At 38.2% G+C, this 25,903-nt stretch overlaps 1 protein-coding gene across 1 annotated transcript in view; it reads left to right on the top strand.

Moving 5' to 3' along the window:
* The window catches only part of LOC129071112 (vascular endothelial growth factor receptor kdr-like), a 168,307-nt gene that overhangs the window by 76,596 nt on the left and 65,808 nt on the right, over positions 1-25,903 (top strand). Inside the window, exons 10-12 of the mRNA XM_054574237.1 lie at positions 11,988-12,138; positions 14,918-15,038; positions 22,918-23,026. Of these exons, the coding sequence (XP_054430212.1) occupies positions 11,988-12,138; positions 14,918-15,038; positions 22,918-23,026 (381 nt within the window). The remainder of the gene's footprint in view (positions 1-11,987; positions 12,139-14,917; positions 15,039-22,917; positions 23,027-25,903) is intronic.

Below are 25,903 nucleotides of genomic sequence, written 5' to 3'. Positions count from 1 at the left end.
CATATAGTATGTTAGAAAGCAGCCAGAACAGGGATGTAAATCTTCTCCGTTAGTAAAGTTATAGATTTAGCTGTTGTTTCAGAGACTCAAAATAACAATAACGAGACAATGTGGTGATCATTTTACAGTGTATACATATATCAGATCACTATGTTGTACACCTGACACTCATGTAATATTGTATGTCAGTTATACCTCAATAAAAATTAGCAATATTAATATAACAAAGTAAATATAATAATTTCTTAAATATGTGAAAACCCATAATTTTTTTATAAAGAACAGCCGTGACTTAAACAAGAGAATACATAACCACCCTGGTCAGTGATCCAAGATCCTTGCTGCTGTGCTATTTCTAAAGTGTTGTCATCTATATGGTCTGAGATAGCTCTCTACCAAGAAGTGGGGAAAAAGAACACATACTCTACCATTTAAGGACATGACAGGGAATTTGCACACATACCAGAACTTGGTCACATGATCACCCTAGCTGTTAAAGAGGATAAAAAACATAGTCTTTAAATAAGCAACCACATTCTGTTTTAAAGTCTATTACTATGGATGAAAGGGAAAAGAAAAAGAAAAAAACAAGAAGTCTCTGCCATATATACTGTTGCACAAATATAGTTCACAAACAAAACCCTGAGCTCTGGTCCTTATGCTTTTGTCCTTTGCTGCAATTCTTTGATTAATACTTACATTAGCTTCAGACCTGGATAGGATTGTGTTCATATTCCTAGCCTCAATGTTTCATATCACAGGAACAAAGAACAAGTAGTACTTGTTTAATCACTTGGCTGGCCCTGTCATGCTGAGTTCAGCCATGCAGGGGGACCAGAGTGCAGTGCAGAGCTGGAACTTTTGGAGCTTGTCTCCAGGGAAAGCTTTTGTCTAGGAATCAGATGGGCGGGTGCTGGGTTGTGTGGCTACATCGCAGTGGGGAAGCTACTCCTATCTTCCCTGCAAGCTTAGCCTACGCTACCTGGGGGAGAGGAAAAAGTACCCTCCCCCATCCTGCAAGCTTGAGGCACCACCCCCAACAGGAGACTGTTTGGGTACCCAGCCCCCTCCCAGTTCAGTTTCACAGGGAGAAGAGGGAGTGGCTCAGAGCTAAGACATTAGAATGTGAATGCCTTGGGGGCTGTTGTCCGGGAACAGGATGAAGTGCTTATTCCCCTCCTGGGGACTGGGCTGGCATCAGACCCAATGGGAGACTCTTAATCTGTTCCTGAGGCCAGTGGCTCTGCCCAGCTGAGCTTGCTTCTGCAGAGGATGGCTGGCTGCACCCAAGCTGAAACTGTAGCACATCCCTCTTGGGGGAACGAGAGTTGGAGGCTCAGGCAGAGACTGAGGGATTTGGCTCTGTGGTAGGGGGCACTTTTCCATTAGCTCTATCCTCATGACCCTGGTTGTCCTGCCCTACCGAATTCACAACCTGTGGAAAGGTCTGTGGGCCATGGCTAGCCTGGGCCCACTCTACAGTCTTTTTTTAGAAGAATCTGGAGGAAGACCAGACAACCTCAGGTGGAGGCAGAGTAGCCGACATGTGGAGGCAAAGCTCAGGGAGCCTTGGACATTTTACAGATCTGCCCCAGCTCTAAGCTGGGGAAAGCTGACCCCTATACATGGAATGGCCTCTCCCATGCAGACCCAGGCCCAATAGGCCCAGCCACAAACAGTGAAGAGTGTGGTAGCTCCAGACAGATAGCCCAAGGTTGGTTACATGCAACGTCTCAAACAACCTGTACTTGAATTGCGCCCTAGTGGACCTAGGCTAACAGAACTAGAGGTTGGCTTCAGACCACACCAGAGGACAACCCAACTAGCCACACAAGAGGCACACCCAAAGGGGGATTCCAGCAGGAACAAGACCCTGCTGGGAACAACTCTGTTTCAGGGAGCAGCCACTGCGCATTGACTCATACACGGTGATTGAGGTTTATCCTTACTGTCAACCAACCTGTATGGTTAATTCCACCCACGACAGGGCCAACAACATTCAAGATCAAACTACAAAAGGAGGGTGTATATAACCCACAAGAAACATTATTGGAGCACCAAACTCGGGTGATCTGGAAGATTGTGCCACTGAGCCCAATAAGACACCTACATCATAAAGCCATCAAGGCAAGTTTAGGAGTCATACCAGAACTACCTAATACACAGAGACAAAATGAGGAGACAAAGAAGTATGCCCCAAATTAAAAAACAAGAGAAATACCCAGAAAGAGAATTAAATGAAATGTAAGCGACCAAAATACCAGATGCAGAGTTTACACTAAGGGCTATAAGTAAGCTCAAGGACCTTAGGGGAAGAAGGGATGATCTCAGTGAGAACTTAAACAAAGAGATAGTAAGCATTAAAAATGACATAGAAACCAGAAAAGAACCAGTCAAAAATAAAAACACAATATCTGGAATGAAGAATACACAAGGAAGGGTCAACAGCAGGTTAGATGAAACAGAGGATCAAATCAGCAAATTACAGGACAAGATACAATAAGCACCCAAGCAGAGCATCAAAATGAAAAATAATTTTAAAAAATGAGGAAAGTCTAAGTGACCTTTGGGACAATATTAAGCATAACAACAGCCTCACCTTATCATAGAGGTACTAGAAGGAGAAGAGAGTGAACAAGGAATCAAGAACCTGTTTGAAAAAATAAGGAATGAAAACTTCCCCAACCCGGTGAAGGAAAATGTCTCACAAATTCAGGATGCGCAGAGTCCCAATCAAGATAAACTCAAAGAGGCCCATACAAAGACATCTCATAATTATAATGGCTAAAGTTAAAGACAAAGAGAGAATCTTAAAAGCAACAAGAGAAAAGCAATTAGTTACCTTCAAAGGAGCTCCCATAAGGCTGTTAGCTGATTTTGCAACAGAAACACTTCAGGCCAGATGGGATTGGCATGAAACATTCAAAGCGATGAAAAGCAAGGATCCACAACCAAGACTACTTTTTCCAGCAAGGCTATCATTTAAATTTGAAGGCAAAATAAAGAGTTTCCCAGACAAAATAAACCTAAAATAGTTCATTACCACCAAACCAATATTACAAAAAATGTTAAAGGGTAGTCTTTAAGAAGGAGAAATAAAAAAAAAAAACAAGAGAGAAGGGGGACATTGGTATAAAGAGTAAACTGACAATAGTAATTAGTACCTATCAATAATAACCTTAAAGGTAAACAGATTAAATACTCCAATCAAAAGAATTAGAGCAGCTGAATGAATAAGAAAATATGACTCATATATACCCTGTCTACAAAAGACCCATATCAGAATAAAAGATACACCCTGATTAAAAGTGAAGGGATAAAAAAAATAATATTCCATTCAAATGAAAATTAAGAAAAAGCTGGAGTAGCCATACTTATATCTGACAAAATAGACTTTAAAACTAAGGCCACAACAAGACACAAACAAAGTCATGACATAATACTAAAGGGATCAGTCCCACAAGAAGATATAACCCTTGTAAACATATATGCACCCAATATAGGAGCATCTAAATATATAAATAAAATCTTAGTGGACTTTAAGGGAGAGATAGACAACAATACAGTTATTGTAAGGGATTTTAACACCTCACTATCGTCAACAGACAGATCCTTCAGTAAAATAAATCAATAAGGCAGCAATTACCTTAAATGACACACTGGATTGATATTTACAGAACATTTCATTCCAAGGCAGCAGAATATACATTCTTCTCAAGTGCACATGGACCATCCTTAAAGATAGACTACAGTTCAGGACAAAGTAAGTTAACAAAATCAAGATGATTGAAATCATATCAAACATCTTTTCGGACCACAATGATATGAGACTAGAAATCAACTAAAAAGAGAAAACCTGAACAATATTCCAAGACATGAAGGCTAAATATAAATAGCATGTAAATAAACAAGGAATGGACTAACAATGAGATCAAAGAAGAAATAGAAAGTTACCTGGAAACAAAAATGAACACACAACAACCCAAAATGTATGGGGCATAACGAAAGCAGTCCTGAGAGGAAGTTCATAGCATTACAAGCCTACCTCAAGAAGCAAGAAAAGTCTCAAATAAACAATCTAACCCTAAACCTAAAAGAACAACAAGAAAAGCCCAGAGTAAACAGAAGAAGGAAGTAATAAAGATCAGAGGGGAAATAAATAACAGAGAATAAAAACAACACTACAAAAGATCAATGAAATCAAGAGCTGACTTTTTGGAAAGATAAACAAAATTGATGAACCTTTAACCAGACTCATCAAGAAGAAAATAGATGGAGACAACTGTAATTGAACAATTTTAAAAAATTAAAAAAGAAGAAAATAGAGAGGATCCAAATAAATAAAATCAGAAATGAAAGGGAAGAAGTAATAACTGACAACAAATACAAAAGATTCTAAGAAAATACTATCAACAAGTATATGCCAACAAATTGGACAACCAGGGTGAAATGGGTAAGTTCCTAGAAACATAGTCTTCCAAACTTAATCAGGAAGAACCAGAAAACCTGAACAGATCAATTACAACTAATGATATAGAAGGAGTGATCAAAAAAATTCCCAGCAAACAAAATCCTTGTCCAGATGACTTCATAGATGACTTTAACCAAACATTGAAGGAAAAATGAACACCTGTCTTTCTCAAATAATTTCAAAAATTCAAGAGGAGGGAAGATTTCCAAGCTCTTTTTATAAGGCAGCACTATCTCAATGACAAAATCAGATAAAGACACTACAAAGAAAGAAAATTATAGGCCAATATCCCTGGTGAACATAGATGCTAAAATCCTCAACAAAATATTAGCAAACCAGACCCAGCAATACATTAAAAAGATTTATACACCATGATCAAGTGAAAATCATTTCAGGGATGCAAGATTGTTACAGTATCTGCAAATCAATAAACGTGATTCATCACATAAACAAAATGAAGGATTTAAAAAATCACATAATCATATCAATAGATGCAGAAAAAGCAGTTGGGAAAATCCTGTGCCTTTTTATGATTTAAAAAACTCAAAAAAAGTGTGAATGAGGCCATATATGAAAAACACACAACCAACATCATACTCAGTGGGCATACTACTCAGCCATAAAAAGATGGAATATTGGTACTTGAGGCAACACGGACCAGCTTTGAGGATACTGTGCTTTGTGAAATAAGTCAGTTATATGTGGACTATAAAAAAAACAAATAAACAAAACTAATAAAATATTGTACATCAATTTAAAACAAAACAACAACAAAATGACCAGAGAAAATAAACACAAAATAAAACTAAACAAAATTCCTCATTGGGTCAGTCCTCTTTTCCCCTCCTTCTCCTTATGAGTTATTTAAGACAGATTGGCATCTAAGTCAAGGTCAGAGAGGCTGGATGTTTCACTGTCTGTTCCCATCTCTCAATTCTTTGCTCTCTGCACCTAATTAGTGTCAGAACGTTCCGTGGCTCATTGGGAAGTCTGAAGAGGTAGGTGGGTCCAGGAAGACCTCTGGAATTAGCAGTTTAGCTTTTCCAAGTTCTTTCCGTTCCTTTCAGTGTCCTTCCTTAGCTAGAGAGATGCAAGCAGCTGTCATGCACACCCTGCTGGGGTGACTCCTTTGGCCTCAAATGGAGCCGAAGGAGCCAGTCAGCCAAGGGGATGAATGCCTTGAAAAACTTCGCAGGGAGGCCTGAGCCAAAGTGGCTTATTCTGAACAAGTGAACATCTATTTTCTCCTTGAACATTACACAAAATCCATGTGTACTTGTGACCAGAGCCTTACCTTTCAGATAGACCTTAGGATTCCCCTGCTGAGTATTGCACGCTGAAAAATTCACAGAGGCTATTTCTATAGCCCTGGAAGGAAGTAGACAAGATGAGGGATCAGGGGAATAAGGACATAGGGATTTTGCCAAAAATCCTACTACTATGCATCTTGGCTTCTTTTTAAATCTCTCTCTCTCTCTCTCTCTCTCTCTCTCTCTCTCATTGCTTGGGAAAGAGAGAGGCGGCAGAAATAATAGGACTCTTCTCTCTATCACTCAAGAAGTCATTCTTTTTTATGACTGAGTAATTTGGCCTTGCATATATGCACCATATGGTCTTTATCCTGTCGTCTATTTTTAAATTTTATAACATGTTCATATATTTTTTTATTTTCCCCGTCAAATAACGATGTTTCTTTAGAAACATACTGCTTTACCAAAATTATTTTTAACTTTGAAAACGCTGAGCAAAATATGCAACATTATCTTTTTTATGACACTTTAAATGCATATTTTATTTTTCCATTACAGTTTACATTCACTAGTATTTTGTATTAATTTCTGATGTACAGCGTAGTGGTTAGACAGTCACATACTTTATGAAGTGATCCCTGAATACGTCCACTCATTTATTGCTGGGCACTGGTTTCTGTCCATATCTTGGTTATTGTAAATAATGCTACAATGGACATAAGGGTACATATATCTTTTCAAATTTGTGTTTTAGATATTTTTGAATATATATCTAGAAGTGGAATTATTATGTCATAAGGTAGTTCTATTTTTAATTTTTTGAGGAAATTCCACAAAAATTCCACTGCTTTCCACAGTGGCTGCACCAGTCTGCATTCCCACCAACAGTGCACTAGGGTTCTCTTTCCTCCACATCCTCGCCAGCACTTGTTGTTTGTTGATTTGTTAATGATGCCATTTTGACCTGGAGTGGAGGTATCTCATTTTGGTTTTAATCTGCATCTCTCTGATGGCTAGTCATGCAGAGCATCCTTTCATATGTCTCTGAGCCCTCTGTATGTCTTCCTTGGAGAAGTGTCTGTTCAGGTTCTCTGCCCATTTTTTAGTTGGATTGTTTGTCTTCCTGGTGTGGAATCATGTGAGCTCCTTATCTATTTTGGAGATCAAACGCTTGTCTGAGGTATCATTGGCAAACATATTTTCCCAAATATATTTTCGTTTTGCCAATTCTGGCAGGTGTGGAGTGTTATCTCAATGTAGTTTTAATTTGCATCTCTCTGATGATTAGTGATGTTGAGCATTTTTTTCATATGTCCATTGGCCGTCTGTATGTCCTCTTAGGAGAAGTGTCTATTCAGGTCCTGACTTTGGAGTTAGATAACCTTGAGTTCAAATCCTACCTCTGCCACTAGCTGAATGGCCTTTGTCAATCCATTGAACTCTCTGAGCTTGTTTTCCTTGTCTTAAATGTGGATAACACTAAGTGCCTAGTGGAATTTTAAGAATCAAACAAGTTAATAAATGTAAAGGCTTATCACAAAGCTTTGGCACATAGGAGTTGCACCAAGAATCGCTCTGATCTCTGAGAATGAAAGCATGGTATAATACATGGAGCTTCACGCAGTTTTGGAGTCTGACAGAATTCTGCTTCATTGGTTCCTCGCTGTGTGACTCTGGCATAATTTTAACTCAGAGTGCCAGCTTTCCTTTTCTTCAAAACAAGGAAAGCAATACATATTTCTTAGGGTTGCTGTGAGGATTGAGTGAGTTACTGCATTAAAATACCTGGCATAGCATAAGCCCTAAATAAGTAGCAACCCTTTTTATTATGAACAAATTATCTAGTACATCACAGGCTGGCATCCCACAAGTGTAGCTTCTCTTCTCTCTTCAGAAAGCAGTCCTAGTAGTTCAAGTTGTCTGCTATTTGACTCCTGCTCAATCTTAATTTTTTTCAGGTCTAAATACAAAGCTTTTCAAATGTGCTTTTTTTAAACAAATCTCCCCACCCACACCTGCAGTACACATAATTACACACAATTAACTGACTTCTTTATTGGAATCATGGTGTTCAGGCTTACATAAAGAATTGCTGTTGGCATCTTTCCCATGGTTCTTTGCACACTGAAATTACATGTATTATCGTTCTAGTCTCACTCAGTAATGTTACTATTTGAAACTGACTGAAAAAAGTGAGTGGGCTTTCTCCAAGTTCACTGCTCTGTGGAACCTTGAAACAACGTGCCCCAACCTAGTTATGTTTAATCCCAAAAACAATTCCAGCCTGGATTAGCTTAAGCAATCACTGATGGCTTTCTGGGCTACCAAGTTCCCACCATGATGGTGGTTAGCTTACCCAACCATATTTGAAGAATATAAATATGACATCTATTGGAATAATTATGTAGGAACTAGCCTTCTGAGTCATTTGGGGCCTTCTTGACATGTTTGTGATTCAGGGGATGATAAAACAATGGTGGGAAATGGGACACTTGTCACTCCCATGTGGCCCATGAATGCGTTTAAAACAATGGATCCCGTGGCTCTGAAAAGAGTAGGTATTTGGTCTTGACCTTCCACTGTCTGCCTGGAACTCTTGAAGCCATTTTCAGGAAAGCCAAGTACTCCCATCAATAAAGGGACTTTTGTACCAATATTTTTATACAAGCAGTGTCTTATTCACTACCTGGCATAGTATACAACACCCAAGAGGCACTCAAGAAATAGTTAATGAATGGGTTAAGAATCCTGTAGACTCAAACAGCCACAAAAATCAGTGCTGAAAGAGAAACAATAACTATTTAGACTCAATCCACCCCCTGTCTGGCAGATTGGGTAACAGAAGTCCAAGAGGGGAAGAGACTGACTCAAGATCACAGATACCTAAACATACCTGCTCTCCTCCAACACAGATATGCCTGCAAATCCGGATGTGTTTATAATAAAGGGACTTAAAATTATGATTGGGAGAAGATATCCCTTTTCTTAGAATTTTCAGTCAGTGCTCATACAAATGTATGACAAATGTTCCAGAGCCTTAAAAGGCGACACTAGACCTCCCAGACTTAATTCTCTGTCTTTATACTTCATGTCCAGCTTGATTTTTTTTACTTCATTCATTCATTCATCCTCTCATTCTCATGTATATTTTTTCATCACCAAACACCAACCAAAAGCAAATCTTCTTAATTACTCCCACAACCCCTTTGAAAGGGAACAGGTCTATAATCCCATCCAACAGTGAAAGACAAGGACTCCAACCATGTTTTTGACATGTCAGTCATATGTCTCTTCATTCCTAAGTCCTTCGTACTAGAGCCAAGAATGCACTCGATGAAGGAAAAAAAAAAAAAAAAGCTCTGAGATCATGGAAAATTAGGACAATACGTGTTGATCGTAAAATTCATTTACCAGAGGAAATCCGGTGACTGTCCTTATTTTACTTGCTTCAAACAAAGGAAAGGGAGTAGGACAAGGAAATTGTGTGAAGGGGAGGTGGAACTTGTCTCTTGATGAAGTCAGGAATAGACCCTTCTATTGCTAGAGGTAGTCATTGTGAGGACCACACTTTCAAGGACAGTACCGCTCTCAGCCAGAGGTACACACTTATATTAGCTGTTCTTTTCCTAGAATTAGGGTGTTTCAGGGGCTGAAAGAGCTAACTTTCCAGTCTTCCCACTCTTGTCTAGAGATTCATGTGGAGCTTGGGGAAGTTGAAAACTCTTTCAGAGTTTGATGCGATAACCACAAGAAGCAGAAAAGGAAAGATGTTGCTGGTCTTTGACTAGAAGTACAGTTGGTCAGGCCTGGGAGGGGGGAAGTAGGAAGGAGTGGGAGATAAAATTGAAGGCAAATTGCCAAAGGAGGATCAGTGGGCAACAGTTTGTATTTACAGTCTCCAGGAAAATAGTATTAGTTAAGGATGAAGGAAACCTGGGTAGCCTGCCCTCCATCACATCATGTTGAAAAAATTTTTGCTGTGAATGTAGTAAAGGCCTGTCAATTAACTTTTTGTAAAGGTTTATAAGTTAACTCTTACATTTTCTGAGAAGAAATGCAACTCAAGTCAGGTTTTGTTTTTTTTTTTAGTATATTTAATATTGGAAGTCTGCATGATATCTATACATTTAAAAACAAAACTTATGTCTTAAAATCTAAGTAACGATTTTATCACACCTTCATTATCTTGTTTTATGTTTTACAGTTGTTCCAAATATTTCCCCCGTGGCCCGCTCTGCCCAGTGTGCTGGCCACTTCCATAGTCCGTCCCCACCCCGTTGTCCATGTCCATGGGTCACGCATGTATATTCCTGACTAATCCCTTCCCCCTCTTTCAAACAGTCCCTCCCTCTCCTCCCCTTTCACCACCGACAGTCTGTTCCGTGATTCTATGCCGCTGGTTCTATTTTGCTCGTTAGTTAATTTCGTTTATTAAGTTCCGCTTAGAGGTGAGATCACATAGTATTTGCCTTCCACCGCCTGGCTTACCTCACTTAGCATGATGCTCTCCAGCTCCATCCATGCTGGCGCCATGGGTAGGAGCTACTTTCTTTCTGCTGCGTAGCATTACATTGTATAGATGTACCAGGGTTTTTAATGAGGTCAGTTTTCAACAGGACTGCTCAAACACCTAAACCACACCCCCACTTTTATAAAGATCTGAAGATCTCACAAGAACATTAGAGGCAGCAACATTGCAAAGTGGAGTGGAATTCTGCTCTGTCTCATCACACAGGACTCTGGCCTAACACTTTCAAACATGAATTTATTGCGCACTTACAACATACCTAGCACTGACTGTACTAGGCTCTGCAGGTACAGTAGGGAGCAACACTGGTAAGAGTTTCATCTGTTACTGAGCTTCTGCTCTTGTAGTGATTGGCAGAATGTGGGACTAAGGGAGAATGAGAGGTCAGGTATGACACATGGATTTCTGTAAAGTAGGACTAAAGGAAGTCCATTCCTAGTGGGATGTTATGAGGTTAAATGAGATACTATCTATAAAAAACACTTAAAAACAGTGCTTGAAACTTGGTAAGTGCTATATATAAGTTTGATGTTATTAATTATTATTTATGGAAATGTAGAGTTTGTGATATTTATAGGCTGTAAGAGCTGTAAACAGTTATGAGAGAGGGCTTTGGAGCTAGACTACCGGAGCTCATTGCTCAGCTCTTCTACTTTCTAGCTGTGTGGCTTTCTGAAAGCTGCTTAATATTTTAACCTCTTTGTCTATAAATAGGGATAATCATAGTTATCAACCTCACAGGGTGAGGATTAAATGAGTTCATTTGCATAAAGCACTTAGAACAAAGCTTTGCATCTAGCTCAATGAACTATCATTAGTGTTAGTAGCATTGATGTTATTATTAATATAGTTCAATTAGAGAATTGGAGTAAGCAGTTGGACATACATGTAGGGAACTCAGAAATGGGATTCCCGCAAATCAGGTAGAAGCCTACTGTTGTTCTTGGTTTTCTTTAATCCAAATGCAAACAAGAAATGTTACTGAAAATAGAAAAAAGCCTACCGTTAGCTTTTGTAATTAAGTTCAGCATATAACTCTTGGCCACTGACCTCGTGCCCAGGGTGCAGAGGTGAACCTAATGTCAGTCCTGCTGTTAGTAAGCTTCCAATCCAAAAGATTATTTTGAAATGCACACCTTCTGCCATTTGGGGCCTTGGATTTACTTCTCCTCAACAGGGCTCTATTGTGCCTACTGGAGGTGAAATATTTAAAATAATCACCAGTAGGGCACAGGCATTTACCAATCAGGTCCTGCTTTAGCGTGAAATATTTAAAATAATCACCAGTAGGGCACAGGCATTTACCAATCAGGTCCTGCTTTAGCGCAGGCACCGAGTATTAGAGGTCTCTCCTGGATCAGGTATTAACTCTTGAGTTGCTGGGTCATGGAGGTGACATGGGGGAAGGGTCTATTCATGGGGAGGGACCAGGGTTGGGTCATGGTCATGAGGATAGGGCATTTAGAAAGCTTGGGGCAGCAGCTATGTTTTTCATTTTTATTTTTTATTTTTTTAAGTGATTTAAATTTTTTTACTGTTGTTCAATTACATTTGTCCCCATTTCCCTGCCCACGCATTACTCTCCCCTGGTCTGCCTACGCCCCAGCCCCACCTTATTTTTAAACTGATGTAGAATATTTCAGTATTCTAACCATTGGGATTCCTGTACTGGTAGTACAGCTAAAATATTAGCCCTGGTGTGGGGCCTTAATCTCTACCATTTTCTCTTCTTGTCCAGAAAAACCCAAGATCTACGAAAAGGATACAGATCTGAAGAACATCCAGCCAATTCCCCTTGGCAGAGAGAACATCCTTCGCTGTACAGCAAGTGGCCTGCCTGTGCCCTCCTTCAAGTGGGCCTGGGAGCCCTGCAGCCAGAAAGATGAGCTGTAAGTGACCTGCAGACCAAAGGACTCTACATGGTTTAGACTCTTGGGTTTCCTGAGCTATACCAGGGACTGGCAGTCTTAAGATCTTATCAGGAGATTTTCTCTTCCATAGGATATGACAGATGATGTCAGTGGTCTTGGAATGGGGCCTGGGAAGCTAAAAGAAGAGTTTTAGTGCTCTACTAGCTGCCAAACTCCAGGTTTCGTCCAGCTCCTTCCAAAGTTATAGCCCCAAATCAGAAGTGGAAGCAACTGTTATGGATCACAGGCCTGGCAAATTTAGATTTAGATTGTGATTGAAGATGTCAGTGGAAGAGGAACAGAATAGGGCAGGTTTCTAAATATTTCTTATTGCATGCCCCCCAAAAAAGTCAATAATGAGCTTGGAAAAGGGACATGTCTCATCTGTTTGAGAACTGCTTACGTGATAAGCCTGATTAGAGTAGTAACCCCACAGTGGGAAAATATATCAGCAAATAGCATTTTTAGATAGTGGAACACTCATTTAGGCTCCTGTGATCTTGGTATAGAAGGTAGGACAGGGATTCCTCTTCCCCGGTAACAAACGGAGATACAGAGGCTAAGAGAGAAAGATAACTCACTTAACACAACAGAGAAGTTAATATGAGAGCCGGGCATTCTGACTCTTACCCCTTAAGAGCTTCCATTTATTGAAGCTCTACTATATGCCCAGAATATATTCGATACTTTCTGCTTTGTTTTGAGGCAATAAGCTCTATTTCAGTGTCTGCTTCAGTCTCCTCTGGGACAATGAATCACACGCGGCCCCTATAAGAATTAGAAAAAAAATAAAAGGAAAATTCAGACAGGTGAAATGAATTGTCCCAAATCCAAGAGTAGGCAGCATTGAAGAAAACTTCATCAATGCTCACCCACCTCCTACCACAAAACCTCCTTACAGGTTTGACACACGTGACAAAGTATCTGTCATAACTCTGAAAGGGTGAGGACAGTTCACTTAGGTTTCTGTTGTAGTCCGAAGGATAACATGTTAGCTAACTAGGGAAGTTTATCTGACTAACTCACTGCTGCACTGTGTGGAAGGGTGAGTTTTAAGCGATGGCAGTGAATGAAAGGGTATCCCTATCACTATGGGATGAACTATGAATGGGAATGTCTAGGAAATCCAGTTTGGAAGGCCCAGACTTTTAGGATGTGGCCTTGGTTTGGAGGAAAATGGAGGGGCTATAGTTATCAGACCAAGACCTGGATCTTCAAATAGAAGGGGCTGCCAGTCTGTGTCTCCCAAGTACTTTCCAGCCAGCTCTTATAAGCCAGTTCCACTCAATTGCTTCCTGCCTACACATAGGTCCTTAGGAAGCACACTTATCTCTTCTCAGTAGGCACCTGGATAAGATTCGTGTGTGTGTGTGTGTGTGTGTGTGTGTGTGTAACAGTGGTCCCATCTACCCACCTACTTTTGTACTACCCTCCCTCCTTTCGTTATTCCAACATTCTGTGATTCCCAAGTCACTTACATTGTTCCCTCTCAGCTAAGATGCAATAAAGCCAGTTAAATTGTTTGTAGCTTTCAATTTGGAAGAAGAATGTGTAGTGAATAATTTTCCTGGAAAAATGCCTTTTCCAAGTGCCTCTCCTTAACAGAGTTTCTATTAAGTAAACAATTATTGAATACCTACTCTATTCCAGAAGCCACACTAATCCACATATGTCACATTCACATGAAAATTGGGAGCAAATACTAGGCATAGCATGAGCTTGTTTACAGATTGAGGTCTTGATTGTACCTGAAGAACAAAAAGGGAATATGATGGGGGCAGGACTACTTTGGATAAAAAAGACGTATTTTGGCAAAGAAAGTATAAGGAAGAAATATTTAACCTCAGACTTAAAGAATAAGGAGCCAGCCATGCAAACAGTTATACAACAGAAATACAATGCAAGCCACCAGCCTAAGTCACACTTTTAATTTTCTATTAGCCACATTATCCAAACTAAAAAAAAGTAAAATAAATTTTAATATTTCACCCAACATATCCAAAATATAGTTGTTTCATAAGCAATCAAAACCTTGTACGTATTCTAGGCTTACAGAACATTTCGATTTGGAGTAGCCACATTTCAAGTGCTTACTAGAATGTCCAAATAAGTCCACAATATAACTAATATTAGTTCCATTTAACAGTTGGGGAAACAGCCTCAGAAAAGGAGTGAGTTGTCAGAAGCCACACAAACTAGTATTGCTTGGGTTAAAGTGCAGTTTTGCTGAGTACAAGTCTAGTACCTTATCATTCCCTCTAGCAGTCTGCTTTCCTGGATATCTTGGCTCTTGCTTAAGGCTCAGAGTAAAAAAGTTTATTCAGGAGGAGATGCCAGTAAAGGAGAATCTTACAGGGCTTCATATTCTGTATCAGCCTAGAAAAATGGGTATGGCTTCATAAGAGTAATACTTGGTCTTATGCTCATGGATCTCCAGACACATAGGCCTCCTTGCTCCTTTATTATGTCAGGCAAGCTCCTAGCTCAGGGTCTGCATTTGCTCTTCCCTCCACCTGTTATTGCCTTCCCCCCAAATCTTTATGGCTTACATTTGATTTCTCTTAGGACTCTGTTCAAATGTCACCTCTTCCAAGAAGCCTTCCCTGACCATTTTGTCTTCTAAGTTATGTGACTTCTTACCCAGAATTCTCTGGGTGACATATCTTCTTAGACTAGAAGGTACACTTTCTCCAGGACTTGTTATGCTCCATACCCTTTCTATTGACAAGATTGTAAATGTAGTATCATTCTTTCTCAGGTGCATGGAACGAGGCAAGCGGATCCATCTTTCCCATGAGACTCTGCAAAACGATCTCCCTATAGGCAACAGGATCCTGTCCATTGAAGAGACGGTAGTGACAAATGGAGAAAAGACAAAGGTAAACCTCTGGGAGTCACTGTGGTAAAAGTGACCTTCCAAGCTGTATATGAATGGGGCTTCTATTCAGACACTTGGTGTTAACATTCCAGGAATGCCTGAGATGTAGGGTCTGGTTGAACATGGATGATTTAAAAAAAAAATGAGCTTTAATAATGATGTCACTTTTTTCTTATTTTAATTTTTCAATTACAGTTGACATTCTCATAGTTTATATTAGTTTCAGGTGTACCACAGTGGTTAGACATTTATATAATTTATGAAGTGAAACCACTGATAAGTCTAGTATCCATTGGGCATCATACACAGTTCTTTATAATATCATTGACTATATTCCCTATGCTTTACTTTACATCCCCCATGACTATTTTGTAACTACCAATGTGTACTTCTTAATCCCTTCACCTTTTTCACCCAGTCCTCCAACACCCCTTCCATCTGGCAACCCTCAGTTTGTTCTCTGTTTCTAGTAGTCTGGTTTTGTTTTTGTTTTATTTTTGTTTATTTTATGCTTCAAATTCAACATACAAGTGAACTTATATGGCTCTTGTCTTTCTACATCTGACTTATTTGACGGAGCATAATACCTTCTAGGTCGACCAAGTTGTTGCAAACGGCACGATTTCATTATTTTTTTATTGCTAGCAATATTCTATTTCCTATACATACATACCACATTTTCTTTCTCCATTTATCTGTTGATGGACACCAAGGTTGCTCTCTTATCTTGGCTATTGTAAGTCGTACTGCACTGAATGTCGGGTTGTGCATAGCTTTTTGAATGAGTATTTTTGTTTTCTTCAGATAAATATACAGAAGTGAATTTCTGGGTCATTTGCAGCTCTATTTTTAACTTTTTGAAGAATTGCCATACTGTTTTCCATAATGGCTGCACCAGTCTGCATTCCCACCAGTAGTGCCAAAGGGTTCCCCTTTCTCCACATCCTTGCCGGCTCTTGTTTGTCGATTTAGTAATTGTAGCCATTCTGACAGGTGTGAGGTGATATTTCATTGTGCTTTTAATTTGTGTTTCCCTGATGAGTGCTGTTGAGCATGTTTTCACATGACCATGAGCCATCTGTATGTTCTGTTTGGAAAAATGTCTCTTCATGTAATCTTCCCATTTTAAAATTTGTTTGGATATTTTGGTGTTACGTTGTATGAGTTCCTATATTTTGGATATAAACTCCTTTTTGGATGTATCATTTACAAATATATTTTTTCCATTCAGTAGCTTGTCTTTTCGTTTTAGTGACGGTTTTCTTTGCTTTACAAAAACACTTTAGCTTGATGTTGTCCAGTTTTTTAATTTCTTTTGTTAGCCTTGACCAAGGAGACATATGTGAAGAAACACTGCTAAGACTGATGTCAAAAAAGTTTACCGCCTATGTTTTTTTTCTAGGTGTTTTATGGTTTCAGGTCTTAAATCCACTTTGAGTTTGTTTTTATATATGGCACAAGAAAGTGGTCCAGTTTCATTTTTTGCATGTATCGCTCCTATTTTCCCTGCAGCACTTATTGAAGAACCTGTCATTACACCATTGTGTATCCTTGCCTCCTTTGTTATAGATTAAATGACCATATAAATGAGTATTTATTTCTGGGCTCTCTCGATTCTGTTTCATTGATCTATATGATCAATGCTGTTTTGATTATTGTACCTTGTAATACAGCTCGAAATCAGGGAGTGCGATACCTCCCACTTTGGGTTTTTTTCTCAAGTTTGCTATTCAGGATCTTTTGTAGTTTTAAATAAATTTTACGATTAATTGTTCTTGTTCTGAGAACACTATGTTTATTTTAACAGAGATTGTATTGAATCTGTATATTGCTTTAGGTAGTAGGGGCGTTTTAATGATATTAATTCTTCCAATCTGTGAATGTGCTATGTCCTTCTCTTTATTTGTATGTCCTTTAATTTCTTTCATTAATGTGTTATAGGTCTTTCTACTCTGTTTAAATGTATTACTAGGTGGGGAGAGGAAGAGAAAATGGGGACATCTTTAATAATATAAACAATAAAAATAAAGTTAAAAACTAAAAATTATTACTAAGTAATTTATGTATTATGATGCTATTGTAATGGGGTTTAAAAACTATTGCCTTGTAATCATTCTTTTTTCATTGTTGACACTATTACAGATGTCCCTCATTTACACAATTTTGCCCCCTCCACCCAGCCCCTGCCCCTCCCTGGCCTTCACATTGCTGTCTTTGTCCATGGGCTATACATATATGCATATATGTTCTTTGGCTAATGTCTTCCAGTCCCCTCACCCCCCACCCTGAGATCTTGCAGTCTGTTTCATACATCCATACCACTTTGGCCATTTATTTTGTTCATGAGATTCCACATCTGAACGAGATCACATGGTATTTGTCTTTCTCTCACTGGCTTATTTCACTTAGCGTAATAATCTCCAAGTCCATCCATGCTGTTTTACAGGGTAAGCTTTCTGTCTTTTTTATGGCTGAGTAGAATTCCATTGTGTAAATTTATCACAGCTTTCTTATCTACTCATCTACTGATGGACACTTGGGCAGCTTCCAAATCTTGGCTATTGTAAATAATGTTGCAATGAACATAGGGGTGCATAGATTCTTTCTAATTGGTGTTTCAGGATTCTTAGGATAAGTTCCCAGAGGTGAGACTGTTGGGTCAAAAGGCAGGTCCACTTTTCATTTTTTGAAGTAACTCCATGCTGTTTTCCACAGCGGCTGCACCAGTCTGCATTCCCACCAACAGTGCGCGAGGGTACCCTTTCCTCCACATCCTCACCAGCACTTGTTTGTTGCTTTATTGATGGTAGCCATTCTGGCAGGTGTGAGGCGATACCTCATTGTAGTTTTAATTTGCATCTCTCTGATAATTATTGATGTTAAGCATTTTTTGACATGTCTTTTGGCCATCTATATATCCTCTTTGGAAAAGTGTTTATTCAGGTCCTTTGCCCATTTTTTAATTGGTTTGTCTGTCTTCCTGGTATTGAGTTATATAAGTTCTTTATATATTTTGGAAATTAACCCCTTATTAGATGTATCATTGGTGAATATATTCTCCCATAGAGTGAGTTCCCTTTTCATTTTGTTGATGGTTTCTTTTGCTGTGCAGAACCTTTTTAGTTTAATGTAGTCCCATTTGTTTATTTTTTCCTTTGCTTCCCTTGCCATAGGAGATATATTGGCAAAAATACTGCTACGCAAGGTGTCTGAGATTGTACTGCCTATGTTTTCTTCCAGAATTTTTATGGTTTCCTGAATTACATTTAAGGTGGTTTTTTTTAAATCCATTTTTAGTTTATTCTTGTGTATGGTGTAAGTTAATAGTCTAGATTCAGGTTTTTTTGCATGTACCAGTCCCGTTTTCCCAACACCATTTACTGAAGAGACAGTTTTTACTCCATTGGATGTTCTTGACTCCTTTGTCAAATATTAATTGACCATAAAGGTGTGGGTTGATTTCTGCACTCTCTCTTCTGTTCCATTGATCTATATGCCTGTTTTTATGTCAGTACCGGGCTGTTTTTATTATAGTATTGTTTGATATCTGGTATTGTGATCCCTACAACTTTGTTTTTTCATCAAGATTGCTGAGGCTATTCAGGGTATTTTTTGGTTCCACATAAACTTTTGGAATATTTGTTCTAGATCTGTGAAATATGCCATTGATATTTTAATAGAAGTTGTGTTGAACCTATAGATTGCTTTGGGTAGTATGGACATTTTAATGATGTTAATTGTTCCAATCCATGAACATAGGATATGCTTCCACTTTTTTGTTTATTCTTTTATTTTTTTCTTCAATGTCCTATAGTTTTCTGAATACAGACCTTTTACTTCCTTGGCTAAGTTTATTCCTAGGTGCCTTATTTTTTTGTTGTTGCAATAATAAATGGGATTGTTTTCTTAGTGTCTCTTTATGAGAGTTTGTTATTGGTATATAAAAGTACCACCAATATCTGGATATTAATTTTGTATCCTGCTATTTTACCAAATTCACTTATTAAATGTAGTTTTTGGTGGAGCCTCCAGGTTTTTTATGAACAATATCATGTTATCTGTGATTGATGACAGTTTTACTTCCTCCTTTTCAATACGTATTTTATTTCATCTTCTTGTCTGGTCTCTGTGGCTAGGACTTCCAGTACTATGTTGAAAAGGATGTCAAGTTATGATCCCTCTGTTCTGATTTGGCTGAGAGTTTTTATCATAAATGGGTGCTGGATTTTATCAAATGCTTTTTCTGTGTCTGTAGATATGATTGTTTGATTTCTATCTTTCATTTTGTTCATGGTATGTATCACATTTATTGATTTGCAGATAGTGTACCAACTTTGCATTACCCTGAAAAGTCCAATTTAGTCATCTGTAGGATCTTTTTAATGTATTGCTGGATCCAATTGGCTAATATTTTGTTGACGATCTATGTTCACCAGGCATAATGGCCTATAATTTTCTGTTTTTGTAGTGTCTTTATCTGGTATTGGAATTGAGATAATGCTGGCTTCATAAAAAGAGGTTGGAAGTCCTCCTTCTGCTTGAATATTTTGGAATAGTTTGAGGAGGGTAGGTGTTAGTTCCTCTTGAATGTTTGATAAAATTACCCTGTGAAGCCATCCATTCTAAGACCTTTTTTGTTATTGTTGTTTTTTTTATTACTGCTTCAATTTCATTAGTTGTAATCTATTCTTTTTTATTTAGTTTTGTAAGATTATATGTTTATAGGAGTTTATTCCAGTTGTTTTAGTTTGTTGCCATATAATTAGTTGTAATATTATCTTAAAACCCTTTGTGTTTCTGTAGTGTTAGTTTACTATTGTGGCTGTAACAGATAGCAACAAATTTAGTAGCTTAATGCAACACGAATGTATTATCTTATACTTTCGTAGATCATAAGTCTAGGTAAAGTGTGGCTCTGCTGGACCCACTGCTTAGAGTCTCACAAGGATGAAATCAAGGTATTGACAAGACTGCAGTTTTTTGTAGAGTCTCTAAGAAAAAAAATCTGCTTTCAAGCTCACTCGTGCTGTAGGACTATTGTCCCTTTTGTTGTTGTTGGCTGGCATCTGGAGGTTTTTCTAAACTTCTAGAAGCTACTCACATTCCCTGGTCATAGCCTCCTTTCTCTGATTTAATGCCAGCAACATCATGTTTAGTCCTTCTCAGCCTTCAATCTTGTCCTGCCTCCCTCTTGTGCTGCATTACTTTAACTGTTCTGTGTCCCACTTCCACTTTTTAGAGCCCATGTGATCACATTGGGCCGACATGTAAATCCAAGATAACCTCTCTGTCTTCAGGTCAGCTGATTAGCAAACTTAATTCCATCTGCAAAGTCTCTTTTGCCACGTAATGTAACACGCTCATGGGACTTAACACCAGCTCACGAAGGCCAAAAGGGTCAAAATCCATCTTACTGTAAGGCATAAACTAATACAGTGCTCAAGGGACAACTTTGAGTGAAGTCAAAATTGTGAGCTTGGAGACAAATCTTGGACACAAAGAGAAGCAGGTAGAGGTAGATTTTAAGTGATTTATCTTATTTAAAATTACTGTATTTTGCTGTGTATAATGCGCACCCATGTTTCTGTGCACATTATGCTCAGGATTATTATACCTATTATTATAACAATGTATAATGCACATCCTTATTTTCCTTCAAAAATTTGCGCACAAAAGTGGGCATTATATATGGAAAAATACAGTAAACGGAGTCAAATTCTTTCTTGGAGGCCTTATTTATTCCCTCCCTCAAAATGATTTTTGTTCCAGCTCGGTCTGGTTACGTATTAACTGTGTGAGACCTCAGTGAGTGGGTTGATTAAGCTAGAGGGAATGGCACAGAAGATAAGAGCTATAAAGAACTTGAGAGTTCATCTTTGTTTATTCTTCAAACACTGCAGATGAGAAAACTGAAATCTAGGGAAGTAACAGTTCTCCATCCAACTGATGGTATAATTGGGACTAGGACCCAGGTCTCCTTACACCCTGTCCGGTGTATCATAACAAATGTATCATGTCTCACATTGTTAAATACAGTTCTGTATTTTAAATATAGAATTTGTTCTACATTTTCCTTCCTTCTTCCCTTCCCTTCTCTTTCCTTTTCTTTTCTTTCCTTTCCTTTCCTTTCCTTTCTTCCTCTCTCCTCCCTCACAACAAAAAAACTACGGTGTCATAATGTGATGAATAATTGTGGAAGCACACACTGTAAACCAGCACAGCAAGGAAATTCAGGTGTTCCTACCCGGTCAGTGACAACAATGGGAAAAAGTGCTTTCTCTGCTGAAAAAGTAGTCACTGTACCTTCTTCTTCAGAATCTGCATGACAGACCCTGCAGATAGATGCCACAATCTTCAAGGGAAAATCCTATTAGACTCTGGTAATGAGCTTGACCTAAACCCAAACTGATGAATCTCAGCTATTTAGTGTGGTATAATCTGTAACTCCATAGCCTGAGACAAGACACTTTTAAGGAAAAAATAATAATTTGGCCTAGTTAATATCGATAAGCGTATATTTTTTTCCCATAAGCCTCTTGGTAAACTGGTTCTAAAAGAAGTATTGCTGATGAGAGAAGGCTAGTGGGAAAAATCTCATTCTTGCCAACAGAATCCTGAGTTTTTACCCATGCTCCACTCTCAGATAATAAGGTACTTTGGCTCTACAGAGGCCACTTAATTCAGTTTAGTCTTTATCTAGGCTTCTTTCATCTTCTCCATTCACCTTTAAATTCTTTTTATTGTTTATCTCCATAATAACCAATGAATAGGAAAAGAACAAATAACTTCAGAGGCATTGTAAGCAAAAGACCTAGTGGGAAAGAGGTTAATTCTAATGGTTAAAAAAAAATGAGACTTGGATTTTTCACTTTCTTCTAAAATAATAATAGTTTTTTTATTATTATTAACTAGCCAGAGTGATTTTAATTTTCAAGGCAGTAAAATACAGTGGTTAAAAAAAAACAGGGATTCTCAAGTCAAACTATGGCTCTACATTTGAATGTCACCTCCATTATTTCTGAGCTTTTGACTTTTGTGGGTTATTTTCCTTCTCTAAGCTTCAGTTTCCTCATCAGTAAAAAGAGGTGTTATTAAGAGTTTCTATATTATAGAGTTTTGGGGAAGATTAAATGAGATAACATGTATAAAATGTTTATTATTATATCTGACACAGTAAAAAGTATTAAATATTATGTTGTTATTTTGAAACTTGAGTTGACTTGGGAAATTAACTCAAATGACAGGCTTGTGACTGATTCTATGTTTATATTTGTTTCCTCATGAAATTAAATAATTTCATATTTTCACTCCCTTTCCAAGAGGTCAACATTCAGAGAAGCCCTTGAAAAAAATGTTTGTTGAATTAATGAATAAATAAAGCCCCACTTCCAAGGTAACCTGATGTATTAATCAAGATGGGCCAGGTTGTACTATGAAAACAAACAACTCCAAAGTTTGTTTGGTTCAAAATTACAAAGGTTTATATCTTGCCCATGCTATATATCCAATTGCACATAAGAAAGGAGGGTTTTTTTTATTGTAGTCATTTAGGGATGCTGGCTGGCAAGATTAGCCATCATCTCAAACACTGCTCATCATTACTCAAGAAAGAAAGAACTATGGAGGATCTTTCTTTCTGGAATAGAAGGTTATTCACCATAGCAATTAAGTGGTCCAGCTTCGAAAAGACCAACTATCATTTGTATTCTCAAATCCTTGGCCATAAATAAGTCACATGGCCCCGCTCAATCACAAGGGTTCCAGGAAGGAAAACCTACTATGTGCCTGAAAGGGGCAAGAATTAGAAATATCTGGTGAATAGCCTTAATAACTACTATACCTTGTTAACTGTGACTAATGCATCACTTCTCTCTTTTTAGACTCTGAGCACCCTGAAGATATTGACCAGCAACATTTCTGGTATATACTACTGCATAGCTATAAACAAGGTTGGCATTGATGAGAGAAGCATGCAGTTCTACGTCTCAGGTAAATTCTGAAGGCGGGGAGGATAAAGCAGGCTGGGCAGATCTTCTATTATGTGATTAGAGATACATGGAAAATGTACTTTTTCTCAGCCAGCTCAACTCCAGGCCTGCAAAGTCGACTGAGAATCTACAATTGAAAGCTCATTATTTGAGGTTAGGGCATAATTTTGCTGGAATGCAAATGTCTTGGTAGGGGTAACACATAAGTTAGTGTTAAACATTGACACCATAGCAAGAGTGTGATTGCTATAACTCTCCTTTGTTTTAGGTTTAATTATAGTATTCTTAGCTCCCTCATGCCATGATCTAATTTGCCTCTTTCAAGGTCTCGTTAAAAGGAAGGAAGTTGTAATCCTTAAGCTAGGTGATAGATGTTGAGAATAAAATCTCAGTTGATTTCCAAAATCGTGTAGAACTCAAGTAATTTATTATAATTTTATTTTATTTATTTTAAAATTAAATTTGTTGGGGTGACATTTGTCAATGAGATTATATAGGTTTCAAGTGCATGATTCTATGCTACATCATCTGTGTACTGCATTGCGTGCTCAACACCCAAAGTCAAATCTTCTGTCGCCATATATTTGAACTCCTTTACCCTTTATTACCCCTACCCTTCATTCCACTGGTAACCACTATGCTGCTGTCTGTGTTTATGAGTTTTTGTTTGTTTGTTTTCCATGTTTGTTCATTTGTTGCTTTCAGTTTTATATTCCACATATGAGTAAAATCATATGGTTCTTAACTTCTTTCTGACTGCCTTCACTTAGCATGCTATTCTCAAGATTCATCCATGTTTTTAATGTTATTCCCTTATGCCTTAAACAACAATACATTAATTTAATCATTATTTAAAACTGAAAGCATTATAATTTATTATAAAAATTTTTAAAGTTTGCTTTATAGTTAAATAATTTCTTAAACCAATTACCTGTTCTTTTGTAGGGGGTGAACATAAACTTTAGAATCAGATGGATCCTCCTGGGTTCAAACCTTGCCTCTGCTACTTTCTTTCTTTTTCTTTTTTCTTTTTTTGCTATTTTCTCATTGCTTGTATAACCTTAAGCAAGTTGCTTCAGCCTTTGATGTTCTCTTTTCTATCTCTACTCTGGGAATAATGATACCTACTCCAGAGGGTTAGCGTATGAGGATTAAGTAAGACAGTATCTATGAAGTAGCAAACACAAAGTAAGTCTACAATAAGCGCTACCTTCTTCAGCCATGAGCAATACTAAGAGATGAATGGAGCCTGTGTAGTGAAGTACTTGGGAGAGTCATAGCAGGCAATCAGTACATATTTATCTCTGTGCCGTCTTCCTATCTTATTCTGCTCCTGAGGGACATTAGAAGGAAACATGAAAGAGTGAGTTAAAGAAGAAATAATGGGAGCAAGTCAGGATGGTCAGAATGCGTCATCAAACCAAGGTGAAGGTATTGACTTGTTGAACAGGAGAGTGATTTCTGAAATGCACTCTAGAGGGTTTCATACTTACGTTCCCTAGTTAGGGCTGTATAATGGTGATGACGGTGTAGTTTACCATTCAAGGAAGAAAAGAAAAACAAGTGAAACTTCAGGAATGAAGATTGATGAGCAGAAGAACTAACCTCTCTGGTTGGGACTTTTTTGAAGATTTCTATTTTTAAAAGGCAATCCCACTCCTAAAGTGTCTTTCTTGGCAAATAAGGCTGAGACTCCAGAGAAAATAATACGATGTGCCATGGATCACTAACCTTGACAAGTTAGGTATAAAGAATTATCACAAATGAGCAGTTTTGTTCAGCTGACTGGTTGTAAAACTTCTGGGGGTAAGTTGGAGAACTGATCACAGTGGATCATTTATTGACATAAACAGTTGGTGCTGTGGATAGTGGCTCATGGCTTTCCTAAAAAAAAAGGACTTGGAAGACCTTTTGGTCAGATCAATGAGTCTGCATTTCATACTCTGGAGGCTGAGGACGCCCATAATAAATAATAATAATAACAACAACAACATTGAGCACTTACCATAGTAAATAATAATAACAGCATCAGCAGCCACGGCTCCCATTCATTGAGCACAGTACTAGACACTGTGCTATATGCTTTAAATGGTTTAATACAACTAATCCACCATGAGCTAATTAAACAGACACAGTTATCATTTTGGAGATAATGTAACTGATAAGTACAGATAAAATATAGTAGGATTGGTGGAACTATGTGGCCTGGCTGCATAGTCTATGCTCTTGATGACTTGTGTAATCTTTGACCTCTCTGAAACATGGAGGCAACCCACACCATACAGAGACATTTGACATGGCTTCTATTAAAACAAATACACATAAAACCAAACCCCTTCCAAAACTGGCGCTGTAAAGAAAACAACCTTGATGGGTCAATGGATCGGGGAAGAATACCCAGTGGCCTACCTTCCACACAAGTAAATCACTTTTTTTCTTGAGATATTTACTCCCTAATAGTTGCTGCTGCGGCAACTCTGGCCTGAGGTTCTGTGCCCCTTCTAAAACTTAGGTCCAGAGATTGAAAGGGGGTAATTTCTTGATTGTATGCAACTCGGCTGGATCAAAGCTGAAATATTTGAAATTATTTTATTAAAAGTTTGACAAAACTCAAGAAATATCACCTGCTAGGAGGGCATCACAAAGCTGGACAATCTAGCTCATCTTCAGCTCATGATTTACCACAAAGGTTCCTTTTCTGCTTACTCAAAGACACAGTTTTTGTGTAGCAAATAACACCACTTTATATTTGTATCCCCCAGAGGACCTGTTTAGGTCCTTAGACTTCTTGAAGCCCAGGAGAAAGGCCCTCTCTCCAGGTTTCTACCTTATTTTTTTAGTAGTGCTCTCTGAGATTTTTTTTTATTGTTGTTGAATA

This window comes from Pteronotus mesoamericanus, unplaced genomic scaffold (genome assembly GCF_021234165.1).
Source record: "Pteronotus mesoamericanus isolate MK-2021 breed Mesoamerican mustached bat unplaced genomic scaffold, CSHL_Meso_final contig_256, whole genome shotgun sequence".
Lineage (NCBI taxonomy): Eukaryota > Metazoa > Chordata > Mammalia > Chiroptera > Mormoopidae > Pteronotus > Pteronotus mesoamericanus.
This window is presented reverse-complemented; position numbering and strand designations above follow the sequence as displayed.